Below are 18,917 nucleotides of genomic sequence, written 5' to 3' on the forward strand. Positions count from 1 at the left end.
ATCGATCATGTCCTCCAACAGGCAGAGCATTTTTGGGCAGCCAAGAGTAACCTCCACCCTCGGTTTTGGCCTCCCTCTACTCAGGCCGAAACCACTACGAAGGTTATTGAGAACAAAAGTTTACGAAAAAAAGTCTACAAAAACCTATTCCCATATACCTTACACTCACTACGGATTACACATGTCAAATGTCTATACATATGTCAAATGTCTATGATATTAGGAGAATTTTTAAGTTATTCTTTTAGGATAATTGATCATTTTGCTTAATAAAAAGGCGCAGTCTAAATCATATATAAACATCTTTGCGCTCATATATTATCAAAATACAGAATCTTAGTTATATGAATATAAGTTACAAATATAGATTTACATATCAAAGATATATGTGTGAAACTGATAAAGTAAATATCTAATTTAACATTGATAATATAATCGGTTAATAAATATTAGATGTAATTATCAATATAATCTATTTTATATTATATTAAAGTACATTATATTCCACGTATAAAGATAATTAAATACAAAGAAAAATAGAAAGAGATAAGTTATAAAAATCGACAATATATTATCGATGTCTTTTAATTAATTTTAATATTCAATGAATATCTACCGTAGTTTGTAAAATATAAACAAATATTAAGTTAGATCAAATGGTTTGTACATATTATTAAAAGTTAGAGGTCATGAGTTCTAATTTCGTATTTGGCTTTTTTATTTGTTATTTAAAATTAATAAAAAAACAAATGTCTACGTAGTCAAATAATGACGTGACAAATGAAGTGTCACATGAGCATTAAAAAATATATATCTAAATGTCAATATATTTAAAAAAAACATTAAAATTATTAGAAAATGACACCTAAGAAAAAAGCCTAATTGGCACAAAAAGAGAAGTGTCACTTAGGAAAAAACATATCCTCTCTTAATTCTATTGAGAGATAAATAGATTATAATATAATGGGTATTTCAATAGTTATCAATCGTCTTTTCCAGTCAAGTCATTTTAACTAACTTTGTTCACCTTTTTAGATAAATGTCCCCATATGCTAGTGACATGATGATTTTTAAATCTTTTTTAATAATCCACCAAACGAAACTTGCATCCCAAATTACCACCATATCCCCAGTTCCCCACCATCAAACCCATCCACTTAAGTCATTTCAGTAAATTTTCAAGCAACATTAAGATGGTTGCATTGAAAAATTTTCAAAATATCTTAGCATCATTTTACTTTAATGATTTTGTATGTATTACATAGGGACTTATACTCGTACTACCGAATTAAAAGAAATATACACATGAAATTTTCTTCAAATAAGAATTAAAAAAAGAAGAGCAGTGTTAGAAGCTCCTATTCTCATTTGTATTCTACGGGTGGCAAAAATACTTGTACTTGACGGGGAATATTCGAGTTGACCAAGATGAGGACGGGTATGAGGATGTAATTCTATTCCCTGGTGGGGATGGGAAACCGTAAATCCCCGATCTCCATACTCGAACCCGAAACTGTATATATTTATTAGAATTCGTTTTAAGTTTTTTCCTATGTTAGAATCATTTTTAAGTTGGGGATTACAAGTAAAAACCGAGTACGGAGATGAGAACTGAAATCGTTGACAATAACAACCACCCCCCCCCCCCCCCCCCCCCACCAATTGCCATCCCTATTTTTACCTATAAACAAAAGTTTAATTACATAATAGTGAATACTCAATAGTTCATTCCTCCTAATATATTAAACCTCCTGACGTAGACCAGATTTATGGATAGATAATTGATTCTGTTTATCATATATCAAAATTTTATTTTTCCCTATATACACATGTGTGTGTTTTTAGAGTAAAAATACCTAATTTTTGGTATTCAATTTGAATCACGAATTTTGGAATAATTTTTCCTGGGTATTATTTGAATCAACAAGATCAGTTATCTATCCATAAATTCCGTTTGCGCCACCTCCCCAACTACCTCTCATTTTGTCCATTTGAGCATTCACAATGCCTTTCACTCATCCTCCAAGCACTAGTCTTTGTTAGCACCACATCAACTCCATATCAACTCAAGGACTAATTCCTCAAAATACACACAATACCAGGACTAGTCTAGGACCCACCATCTATTTAATTTTAAACAATTTAAAATACAATATATATATATATATATATATATAAATCCAATAATATTAACAATAACAAAAAGCATTCAATTAATGAAAAAAAGAACATTGTACATTAGAAAAAATATAAAATATATAAAAAAAACTTAGAAAAAAAATTACAACACATATTAAAATTGAAAAATTAAAAAACAATGCATATTAAACTAGAAAAAATATAAAAACAACACATTAAACAGATCAAAAAACCAACTAAACATTGGCGAGACCTCGGATGATGCCACCATACTCGGTCATCAGCTTCTTCTTCGTGTCTTTGGGGAACCTCTTTTCCTCCTCGTTCAACTCGGTTGTAACCATAAAAGAAAGTGCAGTATACATCGTCTGTTTCTTTTCTTCCTCGCGAATAATAGCGAGGGACTCCTTCTGTGATTCTACAATCTCCTGTCAGGTGTTACAATGTCTCTCAAGTCGGGAGGCCACGTTGGATGCTGATGACCGAGATGAACCCGCATCAAAAGATGCGGAAGTGTGTTGAAAGGTTTTTGGTTCTCAAGTGTGGATCTTTGTGTTGTTTTAGTTTGTACTTACGGTTTTGGTTAATTTGTGGGTTCAGTCGTGTTTTCATGAGTTTTTTGTTATTTATTTTTTATATTGAATCAGGATCTTGAGAAGTTGCAAATGCAATCGATTGAAGTTTGAGATATTATAGATATGGATACTTGGAAATAAATAAAAAAAAAAGTGATGAGATGTTGTTGATAGTAACGATGTTAACGTAACAAAATTGAGAGCAAAGTGACGAAATAATTGTTGGAAAGAGTTTTGATAGGCTTGGCAAAAACTAACGATTCTTGATATCATATTCTATTAATTCTGCCACTTTAAGCAAAATATAATAATAGACTTTAGACTCCGTATAAAATCCAAATATCAATGAAAAAAGAACTAATCAAATCGGTCAAACACATTAAACAAGTTAAAAGTCATAAAATGTTACCATCACATTGTCACATAGTACTACATCTTTTTTTTTTTTAAAAGCAACTCTTCTTTTATTTTTGGCCGTAGGTACTTTGTTTTGAAAATTAAAATTAAAACCAAGTTTATCAAAAAAGCGTAAATAGTACTCAATAAAGAAACAATAAGAAAGTTTTAAGTGATAACTAATCTACCTTTTAAAGTCGATGAGAAGTGGGTCCTGTTCATAGACGTGACCACTTTGTCAAATTGTTTTATTCTTTGCTTCTTAAACGTAAAGAGAACGGAAACAGAAATGTGATGCACGAGGATTCATAAAGCAATTGATGGACGATGATTTTTATAATTTACCGATGATTTTTAGTTAAGGAAAACCTATTATTTTATTTGTCTTACTTTAATTCTTATTTTATTTTATCTATCACACACACATACACACACGCATATATATATATATATATATATATATATATATATATATAATGCGTGTGTATGTTTGTATGCACGATATTAATTTTTTAGGTGTCGGACAACCTTATAAATATCTGGGTCCCCATGATTTTTATGGTTTAAAAAACTAATATGTGAATGTACGTCCGACATCTAAGCTTAGGTACCTAACAACCTTATATTCCCATCCTCATATATATATATAGGAAAGTTAAAATGAGTCCACCTAAAAAAAATCCCTGTAACTTACACATGTGTAAGTTAACTCCGACCACCACCATGATTTTCTGGCCACCGCGTCGCCGGAAAATCTTAGTGTTTCTACAAAAAAGTCTTGTATATCGTAGTAGATGATGATGGTGGTGTGTAAATTACGAAAATCAATGGACTTTTTTTAGGTGGACTCATTTTATCTTACCCCTATATATATATATAAAGTTTATGTGAGAAACTTTTGAATTGGAAGAACCATAAGAACTTCTACACTATAACTTGATGTTCATATGTGCATGGTATATGTGTATATATTCGTTCACATATGAACTATCAAGTTATAGTTATAATTACCTATATTCATATGTGAATAGTTCTCAAATGAACCTTACCCTGTATGTATATATGAAGGTATTGTACCGATATCATATGATTTATACGAGGTGAATCGATGGGTAACCAATTTTGGTATCGGGGTCAGGGTTCCCTCAATTACCTCCTTTTTTCTATTGTAAGTTGAATAAATTGGTGGTCTATCGGTAATGTATTTATACTTTAGAGTTTTTGAGTATTTTTGTGAGAGTTTTATGTTTCTCTTTAAGCATTTGAGCTAAAATGTATCTGTATTATATCAAAGTAATTCTTTTATGAATTTAGATCTTCTAAAGTTATCAAAATTCAAAAATCATTTTAAAATTTAAACCATTGATTTTAACTCAAATGTCATAAAACTTAACTTCACTAGTAAAGTTAGCTTCAACTTAAGAAGATCTCAACTCTTCTTTTATTTCTTTTATAGAAGGATTGGCATAAGAGTTAAATCAATGAAAGCTTGACTTGACGAGGAAACCTATATTCAAGTCTAATATTGCACTGATTATAGTACTACTTTAGTGTCATGTTTACGGGGTACAGGTTTATGATTTATTCGCAGAAAATGGAGTTAAGTAGTCTAGAGACTTCGTCCGTCTAGGTTCAGACAGTTGGTGCGTAACATTAATTACTGAAACACCCGCATAGATTGCTTGACATCATATCATTTGTTTGTTACAAATAAATAAGGAAAATGATAAATCCTTTTAAATATTAGCCTAAAAATCCTCATAAAAATATAAGAAGGTGACATGTGGTACCCACAAATAATCTTTCCCATTCTCGCTTTCTGATTTTTTTACATCTGATAGTTAAAAAGATTTTTAAACCATTAGTTTAAATGGATTAAGCATTTCCAAATAGATAAATAAAGAGTAATGATAAACTTTTTTAATTGATCAATTTAATAATCTTTTCAATATAATGAAAGAAATTAAACAGTTAAAAAAAATTCTATATGTCAAATTTTATGGTATTAAAAAGGTTATAATTTTTTTATAAATAATACAAAAAAATCTATCAGAATCAATTTCATTACATTTAACGTATATATCTCATTTAAACATTCTATACGCTATCGTCTTCTTTAGATTTTGACCACAAAAACCAACACATGCACCAGATTCCTTGTTTATAAAATCTTAAGTTTTCAAACTTCAATAAAACTTTATTTTAATTATTATAGAAGAACCCACTCATTTGTCTAACTGTACTTGGATATGTAAAAAAATATGAAATAAAATACAGAATATAATAAATGAAGGGTGTGTGTATAATATGCTTAAAACTTCAATGATTATTAATTTATTACTATTTGTCTTGCCAGAAAGATTTGTGTGTCATCACACATATACTAATTCACCAAGTTAACTTATTATTATTATTATTATTGCTCAAATTATTAATAATAATTCTTGGGTTGAATTTGCAAGATTTGTGTTGGTTTTTTGATGTGGGTATTGTGAGATCCAAATTAGAAGAAGAAGATGGAACCTCCAAGTGGGGTTTGGAAATCATTAGTCCAATTCTTCATTTTCTTGCCTTATTTCATGGGTCTTCTTGCTCTTGGCTTCATTAAAGGTTTTATCTTTTTTTCATAATTGGTGTTATTTTTGTGTTTTTATCATACCCTTTTCAAATTAGAACTTAATGAGCTCTAGTTTTAATTCTTGCATGATAACTTTAGTGATTATCTTGTATTTTTTTAGTTCATAAGTTATTTTTAGGGTGTTTATGGATGTCCCATTTCATCATATTACTATTCTAGTACTTAGTTAGCTCTATTTAGTGCTAATCATTATACGTATTCAGTACAAATTATTTCTTGGTTTCAAATTAAGAGTGTATTTGCTTCATTTTTAGCGGCTGTTGAGTGTTGACTGTGTGAGTTAGTTTATTTTGAGGTGGGTACGACTTATTTTCGATAATTCCATTTCATGTGAATTATTTTCAGGCTTAACTTTTATAATAGATTATCATGACTTTAATTGCATAATAAGCACAAAAAATGCGCATATCAAAGATAAGTCTGACACAAAGAAGCTAATAAGCACCAAAATGAGCTTAATTTGAATTATATATCTTTGTTTCTCCATTATATTTTATTTATGTATTTTTATCAAATGCTTTTTTAACTTAGAGCTTAGTTACATCCAACTTCAATTCTTGAATGCTAATTTGCCAAGTCTCTTGCAAAAATATTTCTTTGATTTCAGGAATCATTTTTGCTCCATTGATATGTATTATTATGACAATTGGAAACTCTGTTGTTGCACTTAGCCTTTTCCCAGCACATATTGTATGGGCTTACTTTTGCGTATTGAGGTACGATTTATAAGTTATTTTTATTAAAAGTACGATGTTTGTGTTTTTATATTATGTTCCTACAATGGCAGTGCTAAACGATTAGGGCCAGTGATGAAAGTGGTTGTATGCATATTGTTTACACCTGTCTTGGTTTTCTGGCCTTTTGGAATTATTTTGGGGAGCTTTCTTGGCGGCTTAGCTTATGGTTTTCTTGGACCAATGTTTGGAACTTTTAAAGCTGTTGGTGAAGGGAAAACTGATCAGTTTTACCATTGTATCGTAGTAAGTAAATTATATTTTGTTATGTTTGTCGTTTTTGTCGTTATTTTTTTTATCAGATCAAAATATTGTTCAATTACATTGTCAGGATGGAACCAAGGATACCGTCCAATGGAGTTTTACTTTTATCAGGGACTTGAAAGATGTCTGTTTCCATTCATTCTTCTCGGTGATGAATGATCTTCGAAAACAAGGCATGCCAGAGAGAAAAATCGAGATTAGGTTTGTGATTATATCTTTCTTGAGGCTTACATATCATATTGGAGGTGCTTTTAAAATGGTTGTTGGTTTATATTCTCTAGTAAGCAATATTGAGTATATGTTTAAAAATAATTATGGCCTTAAGATTATTAAGGGACAATGGAAATTTTTTCATTTTTAATCAACTGATTACATAAACATGATTCTCGGTTTCTGGTCCTAATTTTTCACTTTACAATAATCACTTGTAAAACACACATCCAACTACACTAAAATTCATACTATTAGTCTATTAGCAGAGTATGTATGAAGTATGGACATACCTTGAATTTTTATACCATGTGCTTTAGTCTTTTTCAAGTGTAAAATATAGAATATTATTGTAATAGGGCATCTTCTATATTTTTGTCCTTGTTATGATAGGGCATAACTTCCGCCACATGTCTTCGAGTTACATGTTGTTTAATTAAATAATTTGTTTTTGCAGAGTGGTTTATCTTCCTGTAGCGATTGTCATTGGTTTATTAGGAGTCTTGGTTGACTTTCCAGTGATCACGGTTATAGCCATATTAAAAAGTCCATACATGTTGTTCAAGGGGTGGCACCGGTTGTTTCAAGATTGTGTGGGTCGAGAAGGCCCTTTCTTGGAGACAATATGTGTCCCATTTGCTGGTCTAGCCATCTTGCTATGGCCATTGGCTGTAGTTGGAGCCATGTTAGCCTCCATGCTCTCTGGTGTTTTCCTTGGTTTATATGCAGCTGTGATCGTCTATCAGGTTGACTAATACGAAATCCATATCAAATCTTTATCTGAAATATAATCTTCTACATCATTTTTGTAGGGTAGGCAAAGTGGGTGGGGTGGGGAGTATGGGTCAAAATGGTGACTTTCTTAGTTCATGTTGAAATAGGCGGGGTTAGCCCAAACCACTTTTTGTCCAAATCGTTTTTCATGTGTTTTTCCTGATGTCATTATAGAAACTACATTGTTACAATACCAGTTTAAACTTTGAATAACGATTTTAACAGGCTGTATGCCTATTGCTTCATATATATACTTTAGCCACTTTTGACACGCTCCTTTCTTAAAAAAGTTCTTTTACATTACCCATTGAAGACAAAACATAAATTGACTTGACCTGTTTGTTGGAACCACGTTAGTGTGACCGTCACTGATCATCTATCCTTCCTGATATGATAATTGACGATAACTGAAATCCCTATGTCTAGTAAATATATAATGGGCTTATTTACTCTTAGAGACGTAGTATAGGGTTTTCCATTAGGTGATTGTAAACTAAGAGGACTAATGATGCACACATTAAACACCAAAGGGGTTGAATGTGTAAATACTCTCCTTATAAATAGAGAGACATTAACCTTTGTTAAGGTTAATCACAACTCATATTAAACCCTAATTTTCGTGTGGTTTTCTCTTAGAAATTCGTGCATCATGTTACAGCCGAATTCATCATCCCATTATACTCAATCACCTTGTTATGGGAACCCGAAATCAAATAGCAATTATGCTTTAATGCTCTTACAGGTTCCACATGACGATCCGGGGTGTTTTATCACTCGAATCGAATCATGTTTATTCCAACACTGTTCACTATGATCAGGACTGAAATATCCACATCTACATTCTTGGATTCATATCCTAACTTTGAGTTTGTGTTAACAGGAGTCATCTTTCTATCTCGGACTTTGCTATACTGTAGCTGCATTGTCGATCTATGATGAATACAGCAATGATGTTCTTGACATGCCTGAAGGATCTTGCTTTCCCATGTAATACTTTGTGATAATTGGTTTTTTTCCAACTTCTAACTTCTAAGATAAGTTGGCTAAATTTTTTTCATTGAAACAGGGTTAAATATCGGCGTAACCCTGGATTGTCTACTTCAAGTTCTTTTTCGAGGGCAGGTTCCATTAAAAGAGCACCATCTAGGTCTGGATCCATCCGGACTCCCATGATTGAACTTAAGCCGTTGGAGGTCTGGTCTTACTATAACATTGAGTTAAATACGAAACCTTAATTGAAGGCTCAAGGTCTCCTCTTAGATTCTTAGGTGGTCTTTAGATGTGTGTTTAAATTATTGATGGCATGATGGGTGGGTCAGGCAGGTGGGTTGGAAAACGCGTTTGGGTTGAAAAATATCATCTTTTAGCATTTGTTGAAATGGTTGTCATGTTGGGTTTCCCCGCATGCACTTTTCCCTTCTTAGTTATGGCAAGGACTTTTGGTTTGTCTAGTTTTTCTGATTAGAACAACAACCATTTTTTTAAGAATTAGACCGGTTCTGTTCCCTTTTTTTGCGGTTCTTCAGTTTTTAAGGACTGGGGTAGTCTAGTTTCCGGCATTTTGCCATCATGAACACATGTAAAACTGATTAAACCTATCTCTTTCTATACTAATACTAAAGTATCTTCAGCAAAATAATATAATACTCATAAGGTTCTATAATGTATCTTGATACACTAACATTTGATCATGTAAAAATTTTCTAGTCTTCATATTGAAAGTGATTCACTTTGACTTGTGTAGTTGTTTGATAACTTTTTTCAAGAATGTCGTCGACATGGTGAATTATTGGTTCTGCAAGGTTTAATATCGTTAAATGATATCCACGATCCACAATCTGTAAGTCTACCTGCTTATTGTCTCTACCAAGCACTTCTACGCTCAGCAAAAGCAAATAGTCCTGGTTTAATTATGTGTAAGTACATGAATACTTCATTTTTTCATCAATTTTCTCATTTTATATCTAAATTGACTCTCTTATGTTTAATTTTGCTCATGTGTACGCTAGCTGATGGCGGTACAGAAATAACTAGCGCAAACAGACCCAAAGATACGTTCTATGATTGGTTCTTGAACCCGCTCTTGGTCATGAAAGACCAAGTTAAAGCACAACATCTTACGGAATCCGAGGAGGACTTCTTGGGCAAGTTGATTCTGACAGGTGGTGATGTCCAGAAGCTGAAAAACATGAACATTGGTCCACCACCCGAGTCTGAGCTTCGACGAGCTGAACTGGATGGGTTAGCTCGGAGGTAATAACAGTTGTAGACTTGTAGGTAGAGGTGACATGAATACCATATTTGAAGGATTGAGAATAGGTCAAAATAGGTTGGCTGGGGTTCAGTTGGGTTGGGATGACTCATCAAGAAGTTATTGAAATTAAGTATGGTCACAAACACTATGTTATCACAGTAAGTGTTTTGTTTTATTTATTTTTTGTTCTAACTTGATTTAGGAGCTCGTAAGCATAAGGTTGATTAATCATTTTCCTATTTATATATATGCTATAAGTATTTGAAGCGTAGAGATAAACCTTAACCAAATACGAGTATATAATTACTATAGTTCAAAAGGTGTAGCTTGGAGGGAACACCTTGATCCCCGGAACCGCATTACTATAGTTAAATGAGTTGAAATTGTTGCTTGGTTAAATTAGTAATCTACTTTAATTTTTTTAGAATATTTTAGGATATTGTAATAGTTGAATGCTCTAGCTAATATCTTTACAACTTGACCCGTTATGTTCTTTAGGTAAATGGTTCCAAACCAACCATATACTTACGGTTATCTATTGTACATTTTAATTGTATTTTTATTGAATCTTGACGATGACTGTGACGAATTTGAAGGCTTCAAGGGATCACAAAGTCGATATCAAGATACCCAACATACAGAAGAAGATATGAGGGTGTGATGAAGGCATTATACGAAGATCTTGATAAGAAGAATGGTGATGGTAGCTACAGAGGACCTCAAACTGTTCCGAGGTCAAAAAGCACATTTGGTCGGATTTTTAGCACACAAAGATCCTTCAAAAACAAAACTAACAATCAGGTGGTTAGGCAAGATAATGCAAGAGATGTCGAAATTGTATAGTCTAGATTCTAAATCTGTTGTATCTTTATTAAATTTTTTAAAGATAATACATACAAACCCAAATGGGATAATTCAAGATTCTTTTGTTTTTATATCTTGTGATCTGTTGTAATAGGGAATATATGTTGATGGTGAAATGATATTTTTGTTGTAAGAAATAGTTTTGTCCCTTTCAATCTATAAATGCATTTAATATGTTTGCTTGTAAATATATCAGACAGCCCACAGGTACAAAGTTTAAATTTGGCCATACTTTTTTGGCCAAAAACAGATCATCCATCATTGGGTCCATCATATGGATTTAACTCCATTCAAATTGTGGCTGGAATACTATCAACTTACCATTAAATATCACTAGATTACAAAAGAAAGTAGGACTTCCAGAGTTCCAGTTAAGCAAGACATATATATCACTAGTTGGTCCAGTGGTTGGTGACAGATTTGTCCCAAGTTCGAATCCCCACAGCTCCAACTTTGATATATATATTGGAGGTCCCTCTATGAGGGCTTGGTATTCCCAGGTCTGAGGGGGCAGGATTTACCTTTATAAATTGTCGTGCTTTTAGGCGGATTTATAGGGAGTTTTCCTCTCATTGGGTTGAAATCTGGTGTATAGGGTGCTCGGTTAAGACAACATAATGTAAACCTTTGAAATTCGCCGTTAAAAAAAAAAAAAAGCAACTGGAGACATGTCTATGAACCAAAGTTTAACTAACGAACACTAGCCACTTGAAAGCCTAAGTTGTCACTTCAATTGTCATGTTCTCAAAGTTAATGTCACATCAAAGAACTGCATATGCTAATTACAAGTTAATACATTCAGTGACTGATGCATTGAAGTGGCAGGGTGGTCATTATCCCCTCTCAACCAAATGTTTTATTTTATTTTTCTTTTTACTTATTTTTTTTCTAATTTTAGGCCGCAACCTAAAATACCATGTCTCAACTCTCAACCCAATTTACGGTAAACAAATGATTCAATGAGACAATTATCTCACATTGTTAAAAACTTGTTTATAAGAATTAAAACTACTTTTGATATGCTTTACCAAACTTGCAAACATAATCTAAATATACAACTTTTGATATTGCAAACCTAATCTAAATATGATGTTTTATAGCGGGTTAAATCTATATTCAGTTAACATAACATGTGATTAGTATCCAAAAATATAAGTAACCATAGTCGAATGTTCACGTTAGGACTGAACTTAAATATGTCCGTTAGTATTTGTATATAAGTAACTTATTATATTGTTTAATTTGTGTAATAAACCGCCTTCATAATTTCCCATATTCTTATACGGATTTACTTGATACTAGGAGTAATAATTGGTACAGTGGTAAGAAAAGAAAGGAGACATTAAGTATACGTAGAAGGATATTGATAAGGGGAGAGGGAAAAGCTTCACGCTTCAAATGGGGAAACAGTGGAGCTTGAGACTATCCGGAACAAGGCTTCCCTTTAAGGTTCTTTCTATGGGCATCTCGTTACACATGGCAGTCCAGTCAAGAGGCATTTTTTTTATTTGTTGGAGTAAGGCCTTATCTCTCTCTCTTGTGTGTGCGTGTTTTCTTCCCTTCCATTCCACCATTCATTTTCTCACCCCCTCCCATTTTTTTTGACATAGAACGCCCCTCGGGGCAATGTTCCGGAGCAAAAAAAGTGAAAAAAAGCCTTGCTCCGGATAGTTTGACAAGAATATTTTGGAGACGTATTGTATATTGTATATTAGTCTTTATATATACGATTTATTAATTGACTATATACATTCTACGATTATTTTCTTTAAAGAAAAAAAAGTTTGAACATAGTCAATCACATATATTTGACCGCTTCAATAATAACATAATAGTGACAAACATGTGTCATATAAGTGTTTATCAAGATCTAATATTTCTGATATTGGTAATGATATCACTTAATTGAAAGAGATGATGTAAAACATAGTTCGCATCGTTTTACAATTTTTAAACACGTGTCGTTCTATTAACTGATTGATAAATAATAAAGTAATTAGTAATATTAAGTTATAAGTTAAAAATATTGATATGTTTTTAATTTATAAATAAATTTTATATATAGTTATAAATTAAAAATTGTTATAAAAGAATAACGGTGATGAAAATCTATATTTATTGTAACAAATATAATATGAATTTCAATATAAGAGTTCTATTTTATATTAGGAATCTATATATATATATATATATATATAGTATAGGATCAAATGAGAAAAAAAGGAATAGAATGTTCGTTTTTTTTAGCTTGTTTTTTGAATTTTTTTTTCACCTTTTCTAACACTTTAACCACATTACCACATTATCTCACATGACATTAGTAGGAGATCTCCTCAAGTTATTTTCTCAATTTGACTCAATTTACAGAAATCTTGACCCTTAAATAGAAGTTAAGGTCAAGATTTAAAGATCATATTTAATTTTTGGTATTTGATTTTCATCTAAAGGTCAAGATTACCTTAAAATGGCTTGAAAGAATCCATTCTAATGTATAAGCTTGATGGTAAACATGTGATAATACACTTATGGTAAATTCAATGATTGTTAATTTGTTATATTACTAATATGAAAATAAAAAATTAATATTTCCATCAAATAACACTTGATGTCGAGTGCGTGAATAGTTTTACCATATAAAATTTGACTTCTTTTTTATTTTTCTTTGTTTTATTTTTCTTTTGCATTTTAGGTTATCAATACTACTTATCCTATTCAAAACTTACAGCGACAATATAATTAAAAACTTTGAAACAATAATTATTTTAATCAATTAACTTTTTTCGAATGGTCATATTTCTAAAGTTTAGCCAAAATAATGTGTTCATGCCTTAAACTTTAAACTAAACTAAGAATGATAATATTTGACGTGTAATAACTTACAAATCCATCAATTTATTTAACATGTTTGAACGGGAAACCAACCCGACAACATATACATCGGTTTAAGTCAACCATATCAAATTAGTTTATGATTTATTAGGTGTCGAATATTGCTAGTCATAATTCAGATGGAGTTTTAGAGGATAAGTACTAACTCATGTAAACTTTAGGGTTTTAACCATTTCAAATAATAGTTACGTAGTTAAAACAATTATTGTGTCAAAATTTAGAATTATATCGTTTAAAAAGAAAGTTAAATTGTCAAAATGATCAATGTTTCAAAGTTTAAGATTGCATTATTAAAACAACGGTTAAACAATAATTTTATTAAAGTTGTGCGATTAAAACGTTATTAACCCAAAAAGATATACAAAGTTTGATGTTTTATCGCAACACACATTCTTTTTACAAAAATGACACATTTTTTTTGTTATACAGTTAATTACAATGTCTATGTGGTTTGGCCAATATTTGAAAATTTTGACAGTAAATCTATTAATACAACATGACACATATCATGTTCGTGTTTGACCTTAATATGTTCATGTCTTTATAGCTTTGCATCTTAACAAATTTCGTGTAACTTCTTATGCCAAAAAATTATTGAAATAATCCCTATAGTTCATGAAATCGTCCCTATAAAAGTTGTAAACTTTGAAATCGTTTATTTTCATGAATACGTAGTTGAGACCATGTATATATTTGAAAGTTACAAACGAAACATGCAATTTGGATAAATTGACATGTTAAGACCGTTAGAAAACTTATAAAAAAATAAATTGACTTTTTAATACCCATTAATAAACCCATTAAGCCACGACCAAACCTCGCTAATACTCGTTAAAATCCATTGAAATGTATATATTAATAGCTCGTATTGTATATTAGTTAATAATTTTGTTGTGTTTATATTTGAGCTTTACAAATTTATGTCTTAATAGGTTTCGTGTATTCAGTATGTCAAAGTTTTCTAAAATAATCCTTATGCTTCATGAATCATCTATATAGAAGTCGGTAACTTTTGATCTTTTATAAACACCAAATCATCTCTTTTCATGAGGCTATTTCTTGTGAACGGAAATATTTATAATTAACTCATTATAATATATAAAAATGCGGTTCAAAATAATAACAAAAAAAAACTCATTATAATATACTACAACTTAAAATAAAACTTTACATAATCTTGGAATGAACCGTTAAAAAAAAACATAATCTTGGAATGTGAAAGTAGAAGTAGTATTTATATTTTAAATTAGGCATAAAGACAAAGGGCTTAAGACTTTGAAGCACTTTTTAGTTTTTAAATTTGTATATTCAAACAATATGAACGTTACTCAGATAATCCCATTTTCAAAACAAACAAGTAGGACCCTGCAACAAAAAAGAACCCCAATAAAGACTTTTTCTGTTATAACGTAAAAACCCCACCCCCTTTTCATTTCAAATTTCAAAATTTAAGTAGCAGTACTAGTAATGTGTAACATTTTGTAAGTAAAACCCTAACGTTTGATCTTGCTTCACTTGTCAGTTTTGTTTTCGATTCAATTCGATATGGGAGACTCGACATGTCTTATGTCTTTTTCACCTGGGATGCCTAGTGAATCTAATAAACATGTAAGTGTGAGTAAATTACTTGTTTATTGTTGTTTAGTTATTGCACACCAACTGTTTGATGAAATGCCCCACTGAGTTATTTTTTGTTAAAATTATAAAAAATGTGTACTTTTTGTGTACCCAGTTGATTATTTGTGTAGTTATTGCCTAACAACTATGTAATTATTGAGTACCCAATTTTTTTGAAATGCCCCAATGAGTTGAATATTATTGAAATTATGTTTTTTGGGTAATTAATTTGTTACCAATTTGATTTAAATGAATGTAATTGTTCAAATTTATTGATTTTAGGGAAACTATGTACATGGTCTTGGAGATTCTGTCTCTTTCGGGAGGTTTACGACAGAATCATTGGCTTGGGATAAATGGTCAAATTTTCCTCATAAGAGATACGTTGAGGAAGCCAAGAGTTATGCGCAGCCTGGATCGGTTGCTGAGAAGAAAGCTTTTTTTGAAGCACATTACAAAAAAGTGGCGGCTCAAAAGGCGGCGGCTGCTGCTGCAGCCGCATTGCTTGAGCAAGAAAAGGCCAAAATACAAGTTGAAGAAAGAGTTTGCGCTACTAATCATGATGCTCATGATCCAGAGCCACCCGTGTTGTCGAAATCCTGTGTTTTACCAGCAGGAATACCAAAGTTACCTGCTTTACATACAATGGTGTTGCACACAAATAAACGACAACCTCCAAAGTTGAAGTTGAAGTTGGCTGCCAATGAAGGTGAGAAGGTTACGACCCATGATGCAAGCAAGCAAGTTGATGTTGTTGGTCATAGTTCAGGTGTCAATCTTGTTGAAACCAAAACTGAGAAGATAGCAGAAGCTTCTGATCCGAAACACAAAGAGTTAGTAAATACTGCTGAGAATCTTGTGGATACTGTCTCTGTCTCAGAGGATAGTGGAACATCTCAAATGGACAGACCATTGTTGAAGGTGATTATCACTTCATAATCTTTTTACCACTAGGGATCTTAAAATTTCCTTCCTAACCTTAACCAAACTGGAAAAGGGTTTGGTTTTTGAAATATTCGTTTCATGTAGTTAGCTTTGGTACAGTGCTAAAAAAAAGCTAACCGAACCAAGTAGAATACGGCTAGATGTTTTTTAGATAAGATATACAAAAGCTATATTTTATATCACAAAATTTCGATCAAAATATTTCAATATAGAGGATAAGCATTAATCCCAGGCTAACATTAACCAAAATTTTATGTTAAGCTTCAATATTAGATTTAGGTTTTGGTTTGTGGTTGAACTGCATTTGGGGCTAGGTTCGAGGTTTCTCAAAACTCAGGGACAATTAAACCCACTCACATGTACACTTTCTATCTTGAAACAAATTGGTTAAGTGATGTGTGTGTTTCTGCTGCAGTCGAAGAACAATGACCAGGAGGTTTTGCAACCAAAGATCAGGAGAAAAGCAGCTACTCCTTCTTTCAGATCACCATCATCTAGCAGGAATCAGTGTAGAATCCCGCATTCACCAGCATATGTAGCTTCCATGCATCCATGGAAAGAGAATATGGTCACTCCAAGAGCCAAAAACTCCACTGCAATGGACTCCATTGATAAAAAGAGATCAGCCCCAAGATCATTATACACATTAATGAATTCCGGTTCTGTGAAAGAGTCAAGTAAGCTGACTTCCCCGGCTGTTCGAAAGATGGAAACTACAAAACTTGCTTCCAGTATTCATTCAACACCCAAACGCTCTGCAACTCCCAAACCCTCTGCGACACCTAATATAACTCCTAAGGTATTACCGTATCATCATTTATGAATTATGTCTTTGTGTTTCCTTTGTTCCAAGCTAAGCATATTTTAATTTGTTGCTGCAGGTTACAAAAGGGGTGAATAAGCAAACATTAGCTACCCCTTCAGTAAAGAGAAGGTAAATGATTAAATAATTTGGTATCAAGTTCATAGGTTATAATGTCTTCAAACTATCTAATTTTTTTGCCATGTATGCATCTTTAAGGATGGAAACACCTGTTCATGCTTCAGCCGTTGGAAGCAAAACGCCTGCCCAAAAATGGCATCTCTTCTCAGCTGTGTAAGATAATATAAGCATCATATTTCGGACTTTGATGGATTTATTGTTGAGAAAATAGATATATCAGCTGCATTTCTAGATTCATAAATATTACTTGTTTGTGTGTTGATAGCTCAAAGTCCCTGAGTGCTTATAAAAACAAGTTGCAATCGCCAACTGTAGCTACCCCTTTCACCTTGAGAACAGAGGAAAGAGCTGCTCGTAGAAAGCAGGCAAGAATTCACATCTGTCTCCCTGATTTTGTTTACTGGACCTTGTAATTGTAATAAATCTGAAAGTTTTATTTCTTAATCTATAATTTACTTTCGCCTTTCCTGATGAAGAGCAATGAATCTGTATTTATGTTTTGATCATTTCAGAAACTTGAAGAAAAGTTTAATGAGAAAGAAGCACAGAAAACACAGCTGCAAACAACCCTGAAGGTATTATTAGTGAATTCTGTTCTTATTAACCTTTTTTCACTATCTTTGTATTTGAAGTATTTAAAATATCAAAGTGCTAGCATTTTTACATGTTTGATGTTTCATTATCAATATTATGTTGCAGGAGAAAGCAGAGACTGAATTCAGAAGACTGAGACAAAGCTTTTGCTTTAAAGCTAGACCACTACCTAGCTTCTACAACGAAAGAGAAACACCAAAGAGTTCATCAAAGAAGGTTTGTCTTTCTAGAATCGAAAAGGTCCGGTTTTGACTCATTTACTTTTAAGTGGGTGGGTTTAGGTAATATGCATTTTATCTTTTATAGTTTAGAACATAGTTCTTGTAAAAATTTGGAATAAAAGTGTAGATTACATTGTGTAAATCATATATGACGCTCTACATATTTCCAAGGAAAATAAAGATGTAGGACGAAAGGTGTTTCAGGCTTTCAGTCAATTCGGCCCGAACCCATTTGATTGATTATAGTTACCACCCACTCGAATTACGTCACTTCTGTGACTCTATTAATGACTTTGTTTCATGATTGTTCATTGTTTTGTTTGCAGACTGAACAAGTGAATCTAAAGTCAGTAACACCTGCAATGCCACCTTCCACAACAATTTCACAGCCCCCTTCAGTCAAGAAAACTTCAAGACGACTCTGGAAAACTAACGATCAAAACCCAACTTTCCATCCTCTCTTTTCACTGGCAAATAGGATAAACCGTGAGAATGTATCTCCAAATATCCAGCATTGATTGATAGCGAATATCAAGGTAGTCCCAGTTATTGATAGGTACAAATTATTTGAATCCTGTAGTTGAGAATTAGTTTGTGCATAATATTGCTGGTCCATGTCTTAGGACCCAGCTATTTCAAGTAGAGATTACATTCCATTACTACTAGCCATTCCCGGGCCTTCTATTACGAAAGCGAAGCTTGTTGTTTGGTGGTTATAACCTTTTTCCTATATTGAAAACGTCGGTTGTCCTTTCATCACAGATCCTTTTTTATCTTAAGACATTTGGAACATGACTCACAAAACAATCAAAGAGTTGCCATCGGGGTATAATTTTGATCGAATGGGTCCTGGTTTTCTT

General features: G+C 32.2%; 2 protein-coding genes across 3 annotated transcripts; both read left to right on the top strand.

Annotated features, from left to right (window-relative positions):
- The first annotated feature begins 5,437 nt into the window (after positions 1 to 5,437).
- Positions 5,438 to 10,985, top strand: LOC122589148 (uncharacterized membrane protein At3g27390). Its single transcript, XM_043761393.1, has 10 exons — positions 5,438 to 5,720; positions 6,356 to 6,464; positions 6,536 to 6,728; positions 6,814 to 6,947; positions 7,414 to 7,702; positions 8,611 to 8,717; positions 8,797 to 8,923; positions 9,475 to 9,646; positions 9,740 to 9,983; positions 10,581 to 10,985. The coding sequence occupies exons 1-10, from the start codon at positions 5,627 to 5,629 to the stop codon at positions 10,825 to 10,827; spliced, it is 1,716 nt and encodes a 571-aa protein (XP_043617328.1). The 5' UTR covers positions 5,438 to 5,626; the 3' UTR covers positions 10,828 to 10,985.
- Positions 10,986 to 15,125: 4,140 nt separating this feature from the next.
- On the top strand, positions 15,126 to 18,813 carry LOC122589264 (protein WVD2-like 4). Of its 2 annotated transcripts, none has more exons than XM_043761532.1 (9): positions 15,126 to 15,345; positions 15,637 to 16,275; positions 16,715 to 17,098; positions 17,181 to 17,233; positions 17,321 to 17,395; positions 17,508 to 17,607; positions 17,755 to 17,817; positions 17,942 to 18,076; positions 18,384 to 18,813. In XM_043761532.1, exons 1-9 carry the CDS (start codon positions 15,283 to 15,285, stop codon positions 18,573 to 18,575), a joined length of 1,704 nt encoding a protein of 567 aa, XP_043617467.1. In that variant the 5' UTR covers positions 15,126 to 15,282; the 3' UTR covers positions 18,576 to 18,813. The 2 variants fall into 2 exon arrangements, with proteins under 2 accessions (XP_043617467.1, XP_043617468.1); XM_043761533.1 differs by having other exon boundaries at positions 15,134 to 15,345; positions 17,942 to 18,052.
- The last annotated feature ends 104 nt before the right edge of the window (positions 18,814 to 18,917 follow it).

The sequence above is a fragment of the Erigeron canadensis genome, chromosome 2 (assembly GCF_010389155.1).
Source record: "Erigeron canadensis isolate Cc75 chromosome 2, C_canadensis_v1, whole genome shotgun sequence".
Classification (NCBI taxonomy): Eukaryota; Viridiplantae; Streptophyta; class Magnoliopsida; order Asterales; family Asteraceae; genus Erigeron; species Erigeron canadensis.